Source organism: Podarcis pityusensis (assembly GCF_964106645.2).
Source record: "Podarcis pityusensis genome assembly, chromosome: 13".
In the NCBI taxonomy this organism is placed as follows: Eukaryota; Metazoa; Chordata; class Lepidosauria; order Squamata; family Lacertidae; genus Podarcis; species Podarcis pityusensis.
Window position 1 is genome coordinate 4,662,746 of NC_138038.1, and position 23,166 is coordinate 4,685,911.

Consider the following 23,166-nt stretch of genomic DNA (forward strand, 5'->3'; position numbering starts at 1 on the left):
TTTTGCGACTGACTTTCAAGTGTCTTCTGAATACATTTTTTAAGCCAAAAAGCCTGTGCAGCCGCTTAACATTTCTTGATCAGCCAGTTTTTATGGTGTTTTATTGTACTTGTATACATTATTGTAAACTACCCTGAAATTCTATACTAGTTCTGTACAAGTTGGCAGTATATATTTTTTATAAATATCACAATTTCATTAGTTTAGATGCTTTTCATGAACTAGGGTTTGTTATGGAGAAAACAATATTGCCATATTTATTTTCTCAAACACAACTTGGAACTCCCATCTCTGAAAATATAAACACTGGGTACTTTTTATGCTTCTCTCATGAAGTAGGCAGGACAGGGAAGAGAGAGGATTACAGTTACGTAAGAATGTAAGAAGAGTCCTGCTGGATCAGGCCTTTGGCCCTTCTAGTCCAGCATCCTGTTTCACAGCGGCTAACCAGATGTGTCTGGGAAACCAGCAGGCAAAATAGGAGCACAAGAGCAATACTTGCCCCTTCCATGGTTTCCAGCAACACAGTTAATTGGAATTACATAAATTGGGCTCTTTCCTGGTATGCTATGAGGAATTATTTAGGCTAATCAGCAGTTGCAGTTAGTAAATTAAAAGAAAATGCTTTTATAAAGCAACAATGTTTCCAAATTGTATCATTGTACTTGGACACTTCCCTAATTATCCCTTCAGGTGTTATAATGCAAACCGTGTTGAACATACCAGGCTATGCTTATTAAAGGAGAAATAACATTCCACCACTTTTGGTTGCTATTGACCCAAAGCTAATGATTTCATGGAGACGGGTTCACACACATATAGAAGTAACGACCAGCATCTGTTCATTCTAATAGTTCACTCCTTTTATTTTCCAACAGGATATATTGTATGTGGACACACTGAGCTTTGAAACATGGAAAGGGCTAGCACCCCTTATAAAGGGGATTCTTGAGATATTGGGGGAGGGATGACCCTGCTTTTTAGAGAAAGTCCCCTTCAAAGCAGCAAGGACTATGAGGTGCGCATACATATGCACCCTGCTTGTATGCTGCAAGCAGACTTTGGCGGCACAGCCCTCACCCACTGCAAATGGGAGCTGGAAGGACAGCTGCTTGCTCAGCCTAGGGGCCCAGTGGAGCAGGGAGATATGCCTGGAGAATGCACACGCCCCTCAGATGTGCCTTTCTCAATCTCATCCCTGTTTCTCAACAGGGGGGCTGCCCCTTTACAGTTTAAAGCAGCCTTCCCCCAACATGTTATCCAGGCATTTCGGAAGCAATCCCCACCAACCCGAAGACAGCACTGATGGCCAGGAGAGGAAAGGAAAATTAGTCTTGGGTCTCAGAGGGGCCCATTGCTCTTCGCTTGCAAATAGAAGGTCTGCTTCAAGGTGTGTGTGTCAGACCAAGGTAAGTTAAACAACCATCAGGGACGCTGAAAACTAGCCTGAGCAACTAGTGATTGAGCATAAGTGCCTACCGTGACATCTTTGACAATCTGTTTCACCAGAAGTTCATTGGTCACCATATGACTTCGAAGCTGTCCGTGTTGCATTAGCAAGCGGAGGAGCTGGGCAAGGACAGGCAATTCCTCCGGACAGACTCTGCTCACTTGAAGACTCTGCAACATCAGCCTCAATACGCGAGGCAAGGCGGTGAGCACGGAAATGCAGCAACTCCACAATGCGTCCCTGTAGAGGAAGAAAGCACAGCCAGAGAGTCTATAAGAGAAACCAAGGGCACAGGAGTTATTTAAGCTCAAATTAACTTTCTCAGTCCACCTCTCTGAAGAAGAAAAATGAGTACTGTAGACTATAGTTTCTAGGAAGAAAATGGCACAGAAAATGACAAAAACTGGTACACTAAAGTTACTTGCAAACCATTTCCACCAATTTGTCACCAGTTATAGTTTAAAAAATATTTTTAAAATAGTTATTAATATTCAACTACATAGAGTCAATTATATAGTCAACCGTGAATACATTGTGCAAGAAAGAACGGATTATCAAATTAAAACTGCCTGCTATCTAACATGCACACAGGAGCCGTGACCCAGTTCAAGATTCCAGCGCTGCAAGTTACAGTAAGATTTCTACCGTTTGGACAAAGGGTAGTCAATCAAAGAAATCCCAATTGCAGAGGTAACATTCCTGTCTGATTTATCTCTCACTTACTTTAAAATCAGTTTTGTTTTGTTTTGTTTTGTTTTTAAAAAGCACATTGTTTCAGAAGAGCTTACTGGGAATAACATTCTAGAGGGTTAGGTAAAGGTAAAGGGACCCCTGACCGTTAGGTCCAGTCATGACCAACTCTGGGGTTGCGGCGCTCATCTTGCTTTATTGGCCGAGGGAGCCGGCGTAAAGCTTCCGGGTCATGTGGCCAGCATGACTAAGCCGCTTCTGGTGAACCAGAGCAGCGCATGGAAACGCCGTTTACCTTCCCACTGGAGCGGTACCTATTTATCTACTTGCACTTTGACATGCTTTCGAACTGCTAGGTTGGCAGGAGCTGGGACTGAGCAACGGGAGCTCACCCTGTCGCGGGGATTCGAACCGCCGACCTTCTGATCGGCAAGTCCTAGGCTCTGTGGTTTAACCCACAGCGCCACCCACGTCCCTCTAGAGGGTTAGAAGAGAATTAAAGCAACTAGTGTCTTAGAATGCTGATATTCGAAATCCAGCCTGCTTTTGGCTCCATGGGTCAGATCCTCACCAAGATCTATTCTCATGTGGCTTCCCACCTGTTGTCACAACAATCGCTTTGAAGTGCCAAAGTTAGTATTTCACAGCGCTGCACACAGCCAATCCAGCAGGCTTTGGCTCTCCTGCGTATAAGCTCAAGGGCGGCAGAACCAAAGCTTACTTTCTGCAGAGGAACCCCTTTACACACCACAACTTGCAAGTGCACTTTAAGGCTCCCATTTGTGCACCAGCACCCACATCCCTACCTGCTCCACAGCTGACATATATAGCATCAGATGTGGGGCAGGGGGCAGTGTTTGGGGGACATGGCCTTGCAGGCAAAATTTGGACTCCCGGTGGGCAAGCTATAGCACGCAAACCTGTCGTAAGGAGCCTGGAAAACTAAATAAGGCAACAGTCTAAATCCCGAAGATTTGTGTGACTGCTGGTGGTATACAGCTGACTTATTCCTCAATGTGGTGCAACAAAATGGAAGTCCATCAACCTTATAAAAAAACTTGCACAGGTACAGACTGATATTTTATTCCTCAAGTAAAACAAGCAAATTTCATATGTATTTCTAAAGTGCTTTTTACAGATGCCAATAAGTCCTCAAATTAAAAGCTTACCTCTTCTGCAGGTGTTCTGTATCTTCTCTCTCTATCGTTAAGAGGAGATAAAGGAGACTGTAACACAAAGACGCTAGGAACTTTGCAAGGTTTTCATTAAGCAAGCACGCTTGATCCAAGAGCTTACTAATGGCACACAAAACAGATCCAGCAGCACTGTCAGGTATTACAGTCAACCCTGCCTAGGAGACAAAACAAATAAATTACCTTTCACACAGACACTCATTTCTGCCATAGCTGTGCTTGCGCCTGTGTCTAAGAACAATTCTAAAAATAACTTCATTTCCCCCTCAATCTGTTACATTTTACAACCTGCCCTTCCTTTCCTTTGAGGATTGAGCACATTAATCCCATGAATTGGCATCTTATTTATTTAGCAACAGCCAAGCAAAACACCTTCCATACTACCTTGTACAGTGGGCTTAAGCTCACGTCACAGATTTAAAATACAGCGGAAGAATGTTACTATGTGGGTAGGATGAACAACGGGCCAGTTTCTGCACACCCCCTGCATACTCTAGCCCAGGCATCCCCAAACAGCCCTCCAGCTGTTTTGGGACTACAATTCCCATCATCCCTGACCACTGGTCCTGTTAGCTAGGGATGATGGGAGCTGCAGTCCCAAAACAGCTGGAGGGCCGAGTTTGGGGGTGCCTGCTCTAGCCTCTGTTCAGACAGACAAGAAATGTATTCTCAGGGTCCACGGACACATTGCAGCCAGGCCAAAACATCTGAAGTGCACAGAAGGGCCAGAGAGGAGAGTGGCCTGGCAACAGTTCCAAGGGTCTCTCTAGGCAGATAGGCCTAAGAAAACCATGCTTGGGCAGAGGCTGAGAGGGTCCCCACTCATGGTCTGTGCCTTGGGAGCCAGCAGCAGAGGCATGACAAAGAAATCAGGGCCTCAAGCTTCATGTCCATTCTGCTGCTATGGATTCATGGCAAAGTTTTTCACAAAACACTTGTCTAGAGTGGCAGTCCTAATGAAGTGAAATATAGTTCATGAAGGGTTCTGTTATCATTGTCTTTCAGTTTGACTTTGGTAGATGGATTTAATTTTTTTTGTTGGGAGAAACTATGAAGTCTTAAAACTTGCTAACTTTAAATAATGAATTCACTTTTTCCTCTTCCCTTCCCATTCCTTTTTCCTTTTGTGTTCCATTTTTTAGAATTTAAACCTGAGGTCAGGAACTGTCTTGTTTTTATTGATCTGTAATCCTTGCAGAGCCTTTTCAGCTGAAAAGTTGTGAGCCAATTAATGCTTGATTCTGGTGCAGCTCTGAAGAGCATGTATCACCCTAGGTCGCCCTGCCAGAATGGGGCTGGGAGGTACTGTAGCAAGTCATTCCTGAAACGAAGGATCCAGCAGGTCACGATGGGAGACTGCTGCTCTGAACCATGGCCCCTAAATTTGGGGAGTGCTGCCATAGTGAGTTTCGTCTTCCATGCTTTCTAACATCTACATGAAACTGTTGGGTGAGGACATCCATAGATTTGGTCTGAAGTGCCATGGGTTTCTAGTAATGCACTGAATGCCCTGAATCAACGTTTGGAGACAGTAAAGGATGGGATGTGGACAAACAATCCAGTGAAAAGAAAAGCAGTCCACCTGGAAGCAGTTGTCTCAGAGACGGCTGTACAGCCTGCTCTGGGTGGGTTTGAACCACTTCTTAGGAATGCAGCTTTTATTGTTTTCTGTGACCCCGTGCTGCTCCTGATAGCAGAAGTGGTGAGGGTCAGGTTACCTGCAATGCTAAACCCACCACTTCATCCTCTGATTCGAATTACACCTTCCCACATGTGACCTGCAACTTGCGAATGCATACTGAAGTGTCATGTGCCCAGGGTCTTGCTTTGAAGGCATTCATTTGTGGATGTCTATAAATGAATTTTCAGATCTAATTGCACACAGGTCATCTGCTGGAAAACCTCTCTTTCCGGGGTATCCAATAAATAACACCATAAGTTTGGCTCTTGCCCATGAAACAGACGTTTTTCATGCATATTGCCACAGATGAGGGGGACTGATTCATACTTTTAGAGAAAACAAGTTATAGATAAATTACTGATGTGCCAAAACTGTTACTTCTTTTAAAACACAAGAAAAAGAAAATATTTAAACTAAGTGTGGCATACTTATTGATTATTTTTGTAGGGAAGATTAAGGCAGTTAACAAATAGTTTACAGTTCACTGGAGTTAAATAATATTAGCTAACACAAAAAATATTATGTAAAAGTGACGGCAAATGTTACATTGGTCAGTACAGAATTACCTGGTACTGCTCTATTTTCACTAGTAATTGATTCATTTTAAAGCCCTAAAATGCCCCCATTTATCTCGAGGATTACGTATTTGTACATATTCCTTCCTGTCCACTCATCAACATCGGAGGCGTTGCGCCAGCCAGCTGGTGGGCATGAAGGGAAAGGCCTTTTTGTTGCTCTAGCAAAGGAAGCCCCTTCTCCTCAATGCCTCCATTACTGCTCATGGCCTGTGGCTGTTGCTGGTTTCTAATGATGGCCAACTGATAGTAAAAAAGATCCTTGTTGTCATTTGTTCCATTTTTATGACAGTTTGCTGTTGGTCATTTTGAAATTTCCATAAAGAAACATGGAATATAACATATTTAAACACAGTATGAAGACTTTCATGACTGCGATGAAATGTTTCTGCAACCGCTTATGAACAGGAAAACTGCTATTATATACTGTTCACAGACTAAGACATGAATAGTGAGTATAACTGCAAGGCCAGAAATGAGCCTAGCAGGAACATCTGCACATACCAAACTCTTTTTATTGCCCACAGTTTCAATCACAAACAATAATTAAATAAAACCAACATAGAATATATTCAGAATTACCACCTACCAGGTATTTGCAAATGCCATTTTGTACAATATCTATGCATTGGCTTCTTGAAGGTATAGTAGACAGGCACTGGGTCACCACCTGTTACAACAGCAATAATATTAATGCCAATATTCACTGTACATCTACATCTTTGTTTCTACAAAGTCATAGTGGATACATGGTCAAAAGTAACATATTCCAGAATTCTAAAAGCTGCATTTAATCATTTCATATAAGTTAAACCAGGCATAGACAACCTCAGCCCTCCAGATGTTTTGAGACTACAATTCCCATCATCCCTGACCACTGGTCCTGTTAGCTAGGGATCATGGGAGTTGTAGTCCCAAAACATCTGGAGGGCTGAGTTTGCCTGTGCCTGGGTTAAACCACTGACTCTGGGCCAGTTACCACCTCTCAGCCTAACCTACTTCACAGGGTCGTTGTGAGGCTAAAAATGGCGAGGAGGCACAAACGCTATGCCTGGAATGCCTCAGAAGAAAGGTGGGACGTAAAAGCAAAAACAAACAAGGAAGTCAAGTCCTGCAGGGCTTCCATTTCCTGCTCACACTACAAGACACTCAAATACGACAAACTGAATCAGACACACGGGTGCCTTTTTAACAACTAATGGTTTTCGAATCCTCTTCACCATCTGAAAGCATCACCAGTGACTCACAGTGAAGGCGAAGGGTCGCCTCCGTCACCCAGGAAGGGACATATGGCTTGATTGCTTCCCCCGTTCTCTTCCCCTTGTTGACTCCCTCCAGTCCAGTTCTGTGGCTGAGCATGCGGAGGAAGAAGGCCCTCAACAGTACCAGGTTCAGACAGGGCAAGATAGCAGGGAAAGGAGGAAGGAACATCAACCTGGACAAAGAAATATGTGTGGGCCTAACTGAGCTAAGTGGATATGGGCAGCCACCATGTATATTATCCAAGGTATGGTAGTGGATGCCATCACACACCACACAAGAGCAACTAGAGCTCCGTTATTTGTTTGTTACGGACACACAGGTTGCATGTACTCCTGGATGGAAACAGGGATTGCTTAAAATCAAAGAAAGTACCTGTTGCAGTACTATCCTCCTGAAGGCCACTTCAACCAAGGTATGCATGTCTATTCTTTACCAGGCACACCTGGCAAATGTAATTGTGCCTATCAGATCTCTGTGATGGAAGCCTTAGTGGTGAAAGTGGGAGATGTAGCGGTTGGGACAGTGTGCAAAAGTATGTGCTGAGCTTCATAGATCAAAAGCTATGCAAGCTTTAATCCATCTTGTCAGCTTGAACTGGGAGAAGAGCCAACAGGGGACAGGATAGAGGAAACCATCAAGTCACATGTCCCTGCCTTGGGCAAATGGGAGACGAACAACCCATGAATGGATGCGTCACATAGGCAAAGGAAAGAAGAATTCAAACGTGCCTTAAACGCTATATTTTGAAATGCTAACGAAACAGAGGTAAAGGATAACATCTTTTTCTGTCTTCTGAGGTCAGAACTCTAAAACATTTTGTGCACTGAACAGTGAGTGCTACAGTGAAAATTAAGTGACATAAATAGACAATTCCTTAGAAACCTTATCTTGCAATCTGGAAAGGCAACAAACCTGTAGACATGAAGCCTCGAGGGATAAAGCGCTGACAACAGAAGGATCAAATTGCTCTCTGGCTACAGTCAATATTGAGACTACAGATCCAATGCTAATGAAGACTCCCTGCCTGTAATTGGAAAACAACCTCGCTCCCCACTCATAACCCAACTGCCATTTATGCTGACACTTAAAACATTTACTCATCTTACTACCTTCCTTCCGATTTAGAAAATCCCAACACAGTCCAGGCGTGTGCTCAAACAAATTATATGGACAATTAGTGCCCTGTGGTTCTTAAAAAATAGGTTGCAACTGTTGCCACAGCTCCAAAACATCTGGATGGCATCCGGTTGAGGAAGCCTGATTTAACCATATAAACCACCCCGGACTCTGTGATCATCCTCTGAGGCCCTTCTTCGAGTGTCTCCTCCATGAGAGGTCGGGAGGGTGGCAACATATGAAAGAGCCTTTTCTGCAGTGGCTCCCCTTTTGTGGAATGCTCTCCCCAGGAAGGTTTGTCTGGCGCCTTTATTATACATCTTTAGGTGCTAGATGAAAATGTTCCTCTTCATCCAGGCCTTGGGCTGATTAATATTCTATGGCCTTTTAAATGTGTTTGTTTTGCTGTGCTTTTATTCTAACTATTTATTTGTGCTTTTATCCTGTATTTTTATCTTGTGAGCCGCCCTGAGATCTTAGGATGAACGGCTGTTTATAAATTTAATAAATAAATTTAATGGATTGGTTTGCAGCCAGAAGCCTCCATGACAAGCATCGATAGTGCTGGATGCTTCTGTCTCTTCTCTAGCCATTGATTAGGGAAAGTTTTTGTATCAAAAGTGTTCATAATGCAGTTATAAGGCAAAAGCTGCTATGATAAAGTAAGTCCAAGCAGCAATATAAACTCCTTTTTACAAAAACTACTTCTAATATGCAATTGGCTTTCTCCACATTTTAGTTCACACCAAACGAAACACATTTTTGTGGGTGTTGAGCTCATTTTATCCATTCAAAAACTGGCCAATGAAGATTCCATCCCAAATGAAATGATCACACTATCATTTAGATTATTATTATTTTTTTAAAAAATGGATATTGACAATTAAAACAGTAGGACCAGCGAAAGACTCACAACTCTCTTTGCCTAAAAGAACTCTCCTGAATATTCCCAAATCACCCAGTAATAAAATTAAATGCCTGGCTAGTCTGGACTTGCTCAAATGAAGAATGCTGTAATAGACAATATTTTTTAACGTAATCTGCCCCAAATGAGCCTGTATTTCCCACTGTCATCTTAAACAACATGGCCTTATGTGCAACTTTTATATTTCCCCCTATATTAAACTTTCCCCCCAAATGTTATTCTTTTGGCTTTTAATCATTGACTCAAGAGTATCTTCCCTTCTGAACCTCATGTGCTTAGCCAAGCCACTGCTAAAAAGCATCTTCTGAAAGCTCAAAGCTCTGGTGACAATGCCCAGAGTATTTCAGATACACAGAGATAACTGTTCAGGGGATTGTGGGTTGCTTGAAAACGCAAATAACATCACATAAAAGCATTGCTATTTTTATTCTGAAAGAACATACAAAGTAAAATTTGCACCACTGTGTCTAAGGGATCCAGCCAGACACCATTACAATCTTCCTACAACCGGTTGGCAATGTCTCACGTGAGCAGTTCTAAAAACGCAAAGAACTGCTTGGTTTGAACCGAATATTTTTATTTACTTCTGTTTCCATAAATATCCTGCAGGCTCAATGGACTGACACAGCTTCAAGAAAGCTATATGTAACTTTGCTCCACACAAAGGTGCATCTTTGTGATAACTTACCATTGTAACTTCTTTTGCTGTTACACATACTGACTGTGTCACTGTGCCCTGCCACTTTTATTTTCAGTCTTTATTCAGCAAAAAATTCAATAAAAATAATTTCTTACCAAATATCCTGCAGATCACGTACGTAAAGTGAAAGAATCACCTAAGCTTACATTCGAGGTGGCCAAGACTCCAAAATATGGATAGTTACACTGTAGTGTAATCAACGCCTTAATGTGTTTGTAAAGTACACTTATTTTCATTTCCTACTTCAAAAAGGAAACGTGAAATAGGCTGTTTTTCACCTTGCTCCTCAAACTGACCACAACAGCAAAGCAAAAGCAATGCTATCTAAGCTGTGAGAAGATGGCAATGCTGGCAGTGCAAATTCAAGACAAGGCCCATTCCCCATTCTGAATCCAATGCCAGCCTTCTAACAGAAGAGTCACCTCTAAGCACAATTCAGCAGTATGCACTTCTGCTGAGAAGGCAGGGCCAGAAGATGTGACAACGCTTCCTGGGGAACAGTCCAGCAAGATGGAACTCTCGCTCAGCTACTGGAGAACGACTGTGCAAAATCAAAACTAGGGTCCTATGAGTTTGAGCCCAGAACTAACAGGAGCATCAAGTGAATCCACCCTCAAGGACAGGAGGAGGAGGAGGAGGAGGAGGAGGAGGAGGAGGAGGAGGAGGAGGAGGAGTTTGGACTTGATATCCCGCCTTTCACTCCCTTTAAGGAGTCTCAAAGCGGCTCACAATCTCCTTTCCCTTCCTCCCCCACAACAAACACTCTGTGAGGTGAGTGGGGCTGAGAGACTTCAGAGAAGTGTGACTGGCCCACGGCCACCCAGCAGCTGCATGTGGAGGAGCGGGGAAGCGAACCCGGCTCACCAGATTACGAGTCCACCACTCTTAACCACGCTGGCTCTCTTGCAGAGTTCCTAGGGGACACCAATGGCCAGCAAACCTTTCAATGCACCCTGATGTGAAGAGGGCGTGCAGCCACCATATCTTGCAGAAAAAAGGAAAGACTCTACCTGGGCCGTCTATGCCTGCTATTGAGGAACCACTTATTCTGAGGCTGATCTTAGGCTTTAGTGAGACTGTAATGAAACCACTAATATTCAGCTTTAGCCACCACACTGGCATCCTTTTTCTCTCACGAGAAACGTAGTCAGGGAAAAACATATATTTTTACTCCCTATAGAACATTTACCACCAATACTGAGCCTACAGACATGCCAGCCTAGGATATTTTAACTCTGAATTCTCCGTGTGGACGGTCTTACCTCTGTCATTGCCCAGTGATATGAAAACTGATCCAGATCTGTCAAGTAGATCTGGACTGGGGAGAGCTGCGTTTGGCTTATGTGTGGCCTCCCTCTGATGCTCTGCAGGTTAGTCAGCTCTTCTCGGGAGAAGCCTGGAAAAAGTTGACAGAGAAGCCCATTAGGAGCAGACCCCAGAGGGAATTACCATTCTGCTATTTTCCATCTATAATTAAAAAATACTGGTTAACAAGTCATTAAAAAGATTCTATCCCACAGTTCATATTTGTGAAGTATAAAGGGAAATATACAAGACCTGCGGTCAAAATCAGAATGATACTTAAACATGCAAACAAACAAATCTTCAAACATAATGAGGAAAGTATGCTAGCAGAATTACACCCTGGACACGATCCAAGTTAAGCACTTACAATCTCAATTAGTTTCCATGAGACAGCATTAAGTATGTGTTTACAATCACATAGATTTCCATGGGATAATTTAGTAAATAATTAGCTTTAGCCAATCCTTAGAATGACTGGATAACTACTGCTTAAGTTCCTGCTGGTAGCTTGTGCCAGACAAATAGAATTGTTGTTCCACATCCCACTTCTTGAGCAGCTGAGCTTCCCATGCTTTGAAGCATTCTTGTTTCAAAAGCAGTTCATCATTTGGCTACTGCTTAGGAAGAGCTTCGTAGGGTTTATGGGACGAGTTTCATGTGTCTTTGGATCCTACCCATACTTCTGAGGGCCTGGGTGTTATTAAAAGCTAGGGGAAATTACTTAACTGAGCCAACTATTCATTACTAATGCTCAGTTTTAATGACTCACTCTCATGTTTTGCCATTTTAAAGACAAGTCTGGTCTCACTATGAAACTTTGCGAGTCCTAGCCACAACTAATCAGAAGAAAATACTGCTGAATTCAACAGGGCGATTACTACTAGGTAAGTGGATTCACAACCAGACTTCTTAACAATCAGGTTTTAATAGTGAATTAAGCTGAAATTAGAAACAATACTAGTGATAGACAAACATAAACCTTCAAACAGATCTGATGCTAACCTCTATCAGTGGTTTGGGGTGTTTTTTAAAGTGTTTTGTATTTGAAGCTTTATATAAAAAGATTGTGATTGTGTTGTGGCTGCACATTAATATTTGTATTGTAGATTATGAAGGTCTGAAGCAAGCCAGGGAACAGTGTGATTAAGAGGAAGATATTGATAATATTGGCATACAAGGGCATGAGAAGAATTACTTGGGCAGTACAGGATTTTGGACACACAAGAAAGAGGATCAAGGACTGATGAGGCTGTTTGGTAGCAAGGAAAGTTTAAGAATGGAGGGGATGCTGGAAACAAAAATAATTTTACTATGACATTCAGGAGCTACTGGTCCTCTGTCTCCATAATCCAGCCACCTTTTATACATCTGCAAGACAGGTGTACAGAACCATACTGGTGGCAGTTATTTGGGAAGTTCTGGAATACTGCTGAGCTTAGTTATAGTTCTAGAATACTGCTAGAATACTGCTGAAACAGTGGACTCACCACTATTTCAAAAACAGAAACTTTACTGGAAGGTAATTGGGAGAACAGAGCAAAAGGATACCCGCCTGGTCTTGTGGAAATAAAACATCTCAAAAGGTCTTAAAACAGAAAACAATGCCAGGCAGCACCGGTGGTGCCCACAGAGAAGCTCCCCAGTGAAAAAATGAAGGCAACTGAAATCTGACAGCAGGTAGGTGAATTAGCAGTCACAGGGTGCTTGATCACTCATAATAATCGCTTCTTAAATTCTCGCTTTTATGTTGATGATTAGCCATTGTTTGTACAAGGCATTACAGGATGTTTGCCTTCAATCTACTTAACGCAACATTTTTCCTAAATGAAATTCAACAAAATTATGCTGAAATAAAAAAAAAAAAATTAAATTCACACAGATTACCTGTAAGAGTTGAAAACAAGAAGCTGAAGTAATCCAGATCAGTCACTGAGTTGCCTTGCACTGGGTACTTCCATCCCACAAAAGAGGATCTATTTAATTTTTTTTAAAAGAAGGGTTATTAGGATACATGAAAATTCAAGTCCAAACGAGATGTGATGGTAGGGGAGGGGTAGAACTGTTCCACACATGCCTGTCATCTCACAGCCCTTTTCCCTCAGCCAACCGCTAAATATCCAAAATATGCCTGGCTCAGGTGGTGGAACACTGCAGAGATAAGCAGGAAAGCAGGTCTTGTAACCTTTTTCAGGTGTTTACTAGGGTTTGTTTTCTACAAAATGAAAGTAAAAATCTAAGTTGGAAAGAATGCAAAAAGCGAGCAAGGGATATTTATAAGAATACAATGTTTTCAAAGCATCCAACCCATTCTTAATAACCTCATATCGTAAAAGTGTTTTTGAAGAATAAATAAGGGTTAATGATAGTTATATGCATTCTTGAATGAAACGTGAACATGAGCTTTCGTTATATGATTGTGAACCTGCCAAATGGGGAGAAAAAGATGAAATCAAGTTGGTAGTCATTCAAAAGTTTCTTTAAAAGTCAGGAGGGTAAATGAGCTCAAAATATTTTTCTAAATTATACTAAATCTATACCACAGTATATGGACTCTTCTTGATCAAGAAGGAACTAAAGGGTATGCCAAAACCAGCATCTAAAGAGAAAGCTATGAAAATACACAGGTCCCACTATTCAACACTCGTTCTGCAAAAACCCAATTATTCAAACACGAGGCATTAGTACCCAAACTTTGCTATACACACAGCAGGATCAAATATTCAAAGAGTAGGACAATTGTGCAGTACTAAAAACAAATAGACAGCCTTACTTTTTTGTGTTTTGCTGGTCTGTGGCAGCCATTTTACCAGAAACCAAGGTGGGGCCAAAATTCCATGGCCAAGACCGCATTAGAAATTTCCCCATAGAAATCAATGGAGAATGTTGACTGGTTATGTGAACGCTTGCCTAACAAACTATTTCCTAAGAACGCAGGAAATGTGTTTAGATAGCAAGACCTGCATGCAAAATGTTGCCAAGAGTCCACTGGCTCATCTCAAGGAACTGCAGATTGTGTCTGAAGACAATATTTAATAAAGGTGGCGTTAAACCACAGAGCCTAGGCCTTGCCGATCAGAAGGTTGGCGGTTCGAATCCCCGCGATGGGGTGAGCTCCCGTTGCTCGGTCCCTGCTCCTGCCAACCTAGCAGTTAGAAAGCATGAAGTGCAAGTAGATAAATAGGTACTGCTCTGGTGGGAAGGTAAATGATGTTTTCATGCGCTGCTCTGGTTCGCCAGAAGCAGCTTAGTCGTGCTGGCCACATGACCCGGAAGCTGTACGCCGGCTCCCTCGGTCAATAAAGCGAGATGAGCGCCACAACCCCAGATTCGTCCGTGACTGGATCTAATGGTCAGGGGTCCCTTTACCTTTACGCCACCAACTGCTTGCTAATACTTGCTAACAACAACATGCTCAACCACAGCAGCATTTAGACATTGGCTAACCTGTTCTGCTTTCAACTAGTTTCTTCTGATGAAGCAAAATCATGAATTTTATCCAACAGCTAGTTAAAACCTCATCCATGACCCTTTATAAAGCTAATAATCACATTCAGCAATGTGATTATGACTTCAAAATCATCCTAAAAGGTGTCACATCTTAATCTACAATAGAGATTATATCAATGTCAGTGAAATACTGTTTCATTAACTATGAGCTGCAATGTATCATGTTTGTGCTGCAATGCTATGTAAATATGTGGTGTGTCAAATGTTCAGACTACCTGCATAAAGATAAAATACAAACTTTCCCACAGATCTCCTCACTAACTGCTTGAATCCACTTGACTAAATTATCAAGATTATAATTTTGACACTTACACTGCCGAAACTTAATTCTAAACAAATATTTTGTACATAGCAATGTAAAAAACCCAATGGCAATAGCAGCTACGCAGTAGAAGAATCTATTATTCTATTTCAAATTGCTTAAAAAGCATGAAAAATATGAAGGATGAGGTTTAGAATACGAGTAATATACATCTCCGTTCAACCAGTCTGTTTACACAGAAGACACACAGTGCCATCTAGTGACAATGTTAACCTCCATCTGCTGGAAAGATGTGCCTGAATACACTGTTCCCTTGTTAATTATGCGGTTTTAAATGTGCATTTTATATTTTACTTCCTTCAGTAATGTTTTCTTTTGAAATGTTTAAGATTCTGTTGTTGTTAACTTTGCTGCGTTAAATAGGCAGTATGTAGCTGACCTCCTTTGCAATGTTTTGAAATCTTCAAGATAATATTTTACTTTCCTGTTAATTATGTTGCTTTGAATGTATAATTTACATTTGACTTTATTCAGTAATGGTTTATTCTGGATTGTTGTATTCGATATTTTAATGGGTTGTAAGTCACTTTTGTGATTTTTTCCTAAACATTTAAAGTGGTATAGAAATGAAATGAAATGAACGACAACAACAGTAGCAGCTCCCGTAGAACCAACCCCTGCTGAAAACAGGGGCTGCATCTGATGGCCAATTTAAACAGTGGCAAATGCAAGCCCGGCAAGTTAGAATCAATGGGGAGCGCACAGCTTGAAGCAGCCCCTCCCCACTGTGCCCAATGCCAGCCCTGCTGCTTTCCAGCGGGTGCAGATTCACCTGATGTCACCGGCTGATGACCTGCCAAAAATGGCCTGTGGAAGAATGACCAATGTTGGATCAGATTTGCTGGATGAAAGTGCTTCTCCCCCTTGAGTATATATAGCTTAGACAGGGGTCAGCAATTTTTTTTCAGCAGGGGGCTGGCTCACTGTCCCTCAGAGCTTGTGGTGGGCCGGACCATATTTTGAAAAAATAATAATGAACGAATTCCTATGCCCCAGAAATAACCCAGAGATGCATTTTAAATAAAAGCACACGTTCTACCCATGTAAAAACATGCTGATTTCTGGACAGTCCGCAGGCCGGATTGAGAAGGCAATTGGGCCGGATCCGGCCCCCGGGCCTTAGTTTGCCTACCCATGGCTTAGAATACCAGTAGCAGCAATTTTACTTCCTTTGTGTGAAGAGCCAGTGAGCTTTACATTTCCATCTTTGAAAACATCATTATTTCACCAAACAAAATGAGGGCCAAATAAAAATACCACTTTTTATTATGTTTTATGAGGAACAGTATGACAATTCTTTCTTCCAAACATGTCTTTAATTAACGGCTATTTTATTCCTACAATATATTTGTAAAAGAAAAATAACCAGATGTTCCAGAGGAATGTACTGACCCAAGATCGTTAAGGTGCTTTTGTTGTTTTCTACCTGGGAGAGGTCAGCTCTGTGAACAGAAATGAATCTGCAAGGAGGTTTTTAGGCCACTTCTTCTGTAACATTCAAATAAAGTCCCAGGGTATACAGTCATACCTCGGGTTGAATGCGCTTCGGGTTGAGCGCGTTCGAGTTGCGCTCCGCTGCAACCGGGAAGTAATGGAGCGCATTACTTCCAGGTTTTGCCGCTTGCGCATGAGCAGACGCTCAAAATGACGTCACGCACATGCGCAGAAGCAGCAAAAAGCGACACGCGTGTGCGCAGACGTGCCATCGCTAGTTACATTTGCTTCTAGATGCGAACGGGGCTCCGGAATGGATCCCATTTGTATCCAGAAGTACCACTGTACTCTGAAAGTACAGAAGATCCTCCTGAAGCTAAGCAGGTCCAGGTATGGTCAGTGGCCAGATGGGGGAACCACATGTCTGTCACCTTGGATTCCATGGTGAAGAAATGCAGGATGGAGATGTAATGAAATCACACAGAAAGCAACCGCTAAGCTCTCCCGAGGGAAAACGTTGTGGTGTGGTTTCTTTTATTTCAAATACTTATAACTCACTTTTCACCAAATGGTCTCAGGGCAGGAACAATGAAGTTAAGGTAAAAAACTGTGCATATTCCTCCAAGGTACCAACCACAGTGATTTGAGTCTATTTTAACTGTAAACATATCTGGCTCCTGAAAAGGACTCAATGTTGAAACGTGTTTGCTCTTTCATTATTAACATTCATATTTATATGTTTCAATGGGGATTTGGCCTCTATAAACCCTACAAAATTGCAGCTTAAATATTTTTATATTTTGTTAATAACCTTTCATTTTGTAATGTATTATTTGTAAAAACAGATTGCTACAGTAACTCCTTTTTTTTAGAAACAGTATTTTGTCAGAGATAAGATTGTATTTTAAGCCTTCCAGGGTAGGGAATACAAGTTTATTAAAACCACAATTAACAATATTTCAAAAGTAAAGCGGGCAACACAATCCATAACCAATACAAGTAAAAAACGTTTTCAATCAGCAACTCCCCCCCCCTTCAAAAGTATGGGTAAAGACATGTAAAGACATGATGCCTGAATGACGGGCGCCCTTGGGACAGATTAACAACTAGCCTAAACCCACAGCAAAATCGCCAGCTTGCAAGATCTCCATGGGAGGGAGGGAGCGCTCCTGTCATCGTTCCCCAGGAGCTTGCAAGAAGAGAAGTAATAGCATTTAGGCACAGTCAATGCTGTCCGTCACAACAGATTGCCTTTAAGAGCATGCCATTTTGTGAGGCATATAGCAGCAGCACGACTGTCAAAGTGCCCGCAGTGTATCTTTCCTTTCACTGGGACAGCAAGAGCCTGCTCCTTATATCCTCTCCAACTTCTTTCCACCACAATGAACCTCCATCCCTATTTTTCAACTGCATTTCAGTGTTTGAATATATCCCCCCTCTAATCGCTTATTCCTTCCTTATGCAACTGACCCGTTTCATCTATTTTCCTGATCCTTCCCTGTCGTCTCCTCCATTTCCCATCCACAGCGGCTCCCCTCTTTCCCTCACAATGGTTTCTCCACATCCTCTTCCTTACTTCATGTGCACGCACCTTCAAAATTATATTGACAAATTATGGTTTGAGAAGATGCAACATTAAGCTTCTCCTTCAATAGTCAAATTTGCCCATGGAAATAGGTTGCTTACCTCATACGCACTATCCCGATAAGAGTAGTCGATAACTTTACCGACAGTTTTCCCATAATGCAGCAGCGACTGAGAGAAGAAAGCAGATTGCCTGGTAAATGTGGCAGAAAATAGACCAGCTGGACTAAACGTTGCTGTGATTCTTCTGGCAAAATAGCGACAGCACCATCTAGTGGATCTGAAAAAAAGAATCAGCAGCTAACATCATCTGAAAACCTCAAAATAGGGTGCTTTTTCAGCTGGCACAAGTTTCTGCGCTCCACTCTAAACTACTGTAAAGGAGAAACTGGTTGCATTACCACAAGAGCCACATCAGGAAATCCCAGAGCAAGAGCAGGCTGAAATTTCACCTACTGTGGAGAAAGAGGGTGGGCTGTGTAACTGCACGGGGGCCACTCCAGAGAACCACAGCTACCGCTAGGCAATCCTACCCACTTCTTCATGGTGCATGCCATCCCACACACAAAGAGCCAGGGCAGGTGGTACCAAGGCAGTATCAGATTCAGCATTGTCCACCTCAAAGAAGTTATCTCCTCGAGCCCAGATTCCTATCACACAAGGTCCAATCAACGTGTCAAGCTGCATAGTTCAGGGACAGAGATTCCTCCCAAAAAACTACGGGGTATTGTGACGGCGGTTGGCACTGGGAAGCAGGTGACAGGAACTAGCAGGAAAAAGACTGAGTGGGCAGCAGCAGTCCCTCGGGGGGCCTTGATAAAAGATGAAAAGACCAGAGTCACAATGGCACCCGCTGGAAATGGAACAGAATGAAAATGAACACCAATGTAAAAGTCAGAAGAGCAGTTGAGAGAGAAAGGAATGGAGGGAAGGGAAGGGAAGGCTCTGCTTGATGCTCCCACTGCAGATTTCAAAAAGGACCTGAGAGAAGCAGGAGCCCTTCTGAGCGTGTCCATGGGGCTGGGGCGAGGCGTAGGGTCCCACCAGAACTCGTTCACTTAGCTCTAGGAGGTTCTGGATGTTGCTTGTGCCCAGAGCCCAGGAAGAAGGCACACCAGCTAAAAATGAATGATGCCAAAGAACTATTCAATTTTCTTCAAAGGTAAAGGTACCCCTGCCCGTCAGGGCCAGTCGTGACCGACTCTAGGGTTGCGCGCTCATCTCGCTCAAGAGGCCGGGAGCCAGCGCTTGTCCACAGACAGCTTCCGGGTCACGTGGCCAGTGTGACTAAGCCGCAGCTGGCGAACCAGCGCAGCACACGGAAACGCTGTTTACCTTCCCGCTGGAGAGCGGTCCCTATTTATCTACTTGCACTTTGGGGTGCTTTCGAACTGCTAGGTGGGCAGGAGCTGGGACCGAGCAACAGGAGCTCACCCCGCCGCGGGGATTCGAACCGCCGACCTTTCGATCGGCAGGTCCTAGGCACTGTGGTTTAACCCACAGCGCCACCCACGTCACTGCATTTTCTTCAAAGAACTGCTCAATTATGTAGGTTCATTCATCACCCAGATTCAGCCAGCATCTTCAAATGGAGAAGGAAAAGCACATGTTTCTTCCCTTGCACCTATCCAATCCTTCACTTGAAACAAATTTATCAAATTCTTGCTCCCTTTCCAGAATTTTTTCCATGATACGATTGAGTGATGGTTACAGGATTCCAATTGACAAGTGTGAAATCAGGAAATCTGAGGGGCATTTAACATGGTGTAACTAAAGCCACCAGAGACCTGAAGCTGGATCACACCAAAGGCCCATGTAGTTGAGCACAACAGCACACTAAAGGCATTAAAATATGGCTGGTTTCTTTTCAATCCTTTTCCTAATGATTTCTAGCATGAAATCCACCTTTTCCACAGCTGTCACACATTGTGATAGAGCAATATTGATTTAAAAAAAGAAACTACTTTTTTTGTAAGCAGCTTTGGAAGGGCTTTGCCTGGGAAAGTACATATATTTTTTTTAAATAATGAAATATATATGTGGATAGCATTATCTCCAGATTTCTTCTTTCCACAAAACTAATTTGGCACATGTACTTCTCACTTCCAAAGAACACTACAGCTCCTGTGATGGCTTACCATAATATCAAGGAAGCAGCCTATTATTATGAGAGGAGAAACCAAAAAATACCCATCATCTGGGATTCCTCAGAAACCAAGAGTCTTTATTCCCTATTGCTAATTTAAGAAGTTCTGCAAATGAGGTACCGTAAATTCGAGGAGCAGCAGCTTGCAAACTTTGCAGGATTTCTTTGTTTGCCCGGGATGCAGCCGAATAAATAGTACCAATCAACTGGTCCGAAAGCTCAGCGTTTCTCAAACCAAGAAGAACAAGTTGTTGAGGTAGACCAGCCAGCCAACGAGTTAATACTTTGCTCCTGCTTCTAGTATGTGCAAGGGAGAAAAAGGGAAAGGGAAAGTAATACGTGTTAGAATATCGTTTCAGAGAATGGGAAACTTGGTTTTGAAGAGGAGGAACCCCTCCACCCCAATTCATCAGCCCATTTTCACATGGCAAATTTTGGCAGGGATTTCCTCAGTGGAAGAGAGTGTCAAAACTGTTTCTCAAGGTACTCATTGACAGTTTCCCTCTGTGGTTTTTAATTGTACAATGTGTTTTTACTGTGGCCTAAGTTGATTTATTGCATTTATTTATTGCATGATGGCAGCCCCCACTCTTTCTCCCCCAAGTGTCCCTGGAATGATGCTGAATTGCAGGACAATTCTGTTCTACAGACATTTGGGGTGTTGGGGGGGCAGGCAGTAGTAGCTGATGGCCAGTTGCTACCATGAGGGATCCTGCCCCCTTTGAGACAACACAAATACAATATAAAGGAAATGAAAAAGCAAAACCCATTGCCAGTCGACTGCCACTTGCAAACAGTAAGAAGCATCTGGAAACACTGAGAAGCACCCTCCCCTCTCAAGCTGGAAGGTTCAAAAAAAAGAACTTGCCCTAATTAAGTACATATGATTTACACATTTCCGTAAGTGTTCAAGGCTGATCGTATCCTATATAAACAAACAAAATTACAATTTAAGCCTTCAGCATACCTTTATATTTAGTATTCCCACGCAATTCCTATCCCTACTTCTGGAGTGTTCTGTTCTGCACTGCCACACTTTTGACCCAGTCAGCTGCTGGAAATCATCTATTAACATCACACAGGCACCCGCATTATACTATTTCGGACACCTGCATTTTTATTTTAAAAAATCAGCAAGCTTATCCGGACATATAATTTAGTTACGTACAGTCATACCTCTGTTTATGTAACCCTCTGGTTATGTAAACTTCGGGATGCGCATGCGGCAAACCCGGAAGTATTTTACCGGGTTTCACCGCACATGCATGCGCAGAAGCGGTCCTCAGGTTGCGGAATCCCGTCCGCAACCAGAGGTACCACTGTATACCGATTTTTAAATTCCGCTGATTTCATTTGTGTATCATTGATAATTGTTTTATGTATGCCACCTTAGGGATTTTTTTTTTATTTAAGCCATTTATATTTTTTTCTAAACAACACAATTTTCTGAAGATCATCAGAACATGTGGCTCCTGGAGAAGCAGTCTGTGTAAATAGAACAGGTAGGAGGAAGGAAAGATTTGCCTGGGGCTGGGAGAACACCCTCCAAGTTGAGTGTCAACAGAGAATGGGAGATGCTCTTGTCCTGAAGTGGGTGGGCCAAGCTTTCTTTGGGAGCAATGTCAGGGCAGGGGCATTGGGCATCCATTCCCCACATCTGCCAGGAGGATACCGAGTCCTTCTTCCTCCACAGGGCCACGCTTCAAGAGAATTGTCTCCATCGCCAGCACACAAGCTGATGGACACAAAGCGAAACTCCAGGGTCCCCCCCACCCAGGTACGCTGCTGCACCCCCCCCTCCATTCTCCCAGCATGAGTGAATAAACATGGTACACATGTTTTTTGAAAGGAAAAACAAGTGTAACCTCTTTTGTCCCAGTTTGGTGGGATTTTATTGAATACATAAAAAAAAAAAAGAAAATTTACATTTGTCTCTTCCACAAGCCTCTCAAGAAATCTGGGTTAAGCAACATCTAAATCACTGAATTTTTTTCTTGATGTAATACAGAGCCTTTATGTACAGAAATACAGGTTTTTTACTTCTGTATACGTTTTAAGTCGTGTGCACCACATGACTCTTGTGGATACTCTCCACTTACTTGTTCCTATCTTATTATTATTAATAATAGTAATAATAATAAATAATAATAATATTATTTATACCCCGCCCTCCCCGGCCAGAGCCGGGCTCAGGGCAGCTAACACCAATAAAATTTCAGTAAAAGCATAATAAGGGGGGGGATTTAAAATACAGGTTAAAATGCAATTTAAAATAAAAGCCCCATTTTAAAAGTCAAAACCATAAGGGGAGGGAAACCAGCTTTATCATTTTTCTTGTGAATGTAACTTTCTTCTTCCTATTATTTATTAAATTTATATAAAGCCCTTCATCCGAGGTAAACAGGGCAGTTTACAATATAAACATCCATGCCAGCCTTGGTTTGGTTTAGTTTTTATGTGTTTGTCTGATAAAGTTCTATTCTGTTATTTGGATTATATGGACAATTTTTTTATTTTAAAAAAATCAAGATAAAGCCTAGTTTAGACTTTGGGAAATTGAACTGAAAGCTGAAATGAAAAATAATAAAAATTGTTACCTGTTCGTATGAAGGTTCAACTCTTCCTTCTGATAAACTCTGCTAAAAAAATTCAAAAGCAATGTACGAATAGGGAAAGAAAGGTTTCTTTGCTGGTAAAGAGTATACACGGCTTTCATTAGCGTCTCTGCTGCCACTAAGAGGGAAGACAAATGAAAAATGATGTTTTACCTTCTCTCCATACTTTGGAACAGGTATTCAGCAATTTCTTGCACCAAACCACACATCTAAAATGGGTAACTATGAAACTATAGCAAAGGCCAGTGTGGCATCAGATGTAATTGTGTGGATGTTATTGTATCTTCATGCTAAAGCATGAACATGCTAAAGGGCAAAGTAGCAAACAAAACACATGTTGAAAAATAAGAGGGGAACAAGTTGCACTCGCCCTGGTTCTACAAGGCACCGGGGTGAAACCACCTCAGCTTCTTCAGTGGCAATTTCAGCGTGAGACGAGGGCCAGCATAGCTTATTCCTCCCTCCATGCGCCAGCGGTGGAGGGACTCAGGAGCGGTGGTTGTTTCACTTGTGATATACCACCAGGCGAAGGTGCCATCATGCTCTGGCCCTCAAACAAGTCCTGGGTGATGTATGTGATACATCACGCAGGGCTAAATTCATTATAAGAATGTCATAGCTGTGTCAGTTTTGCATATCTCAAACTTACAAATTTTGCCT

The 23,166-nt window shown here is 42.4% G+C and overlaps 1 protein-coding gene across 5 annotated transcripts in view; it reads right to left on the reverse strand.

Annotated features, from left to right (window-relative positions):
- TEX10 (testis expressed 10) overlaps positions 1-23,166 on the reverse strand; it is a 32,704-nt gene that overhangs the window by 1,568 nt on the left and 7,970 nt on the right. For 4 of the 5 annotated variants that reach the window (XM_080976608.1, XM_080976609.1, XM_080976607.1 and 1 more), the window contains 8 exons: positions 22,489-22,624; positions 20,013-20,188; positions 17,848-18,025; positions 12,783-12,871; positions 10,856-10,989; positions 6,179-6,259; positions 3,310-3,491; positions 1,480-1,690 (listed from right to left, as the gene is read on the reverse strand). In XM_080976608.1, the coding sequence (XP_080832734.1) occupies positions 1,480-1,690; positions 3,310-3,491; positions 6,179-6,259; positions 10,856-10,989; positions 12,783-12,871; positions 17,848-18,025; positions 20,013-20,188; positions 22,489-22,624 (1,187 nt within the window). Of the gene's footprint in view, positions 1-1,479; positions 1,691-3,309; positions 3,492-6,178; positions 6,260-10,855; positions 10,990-12,782; positions 12,872-17,847; positions 18,026-20,012; positions 20,189-22,488; positions 22,625-23,166 lie in introns of those variants that run through there. The other variant, XM_080976610.1, reaches the window with a different exon arrangement.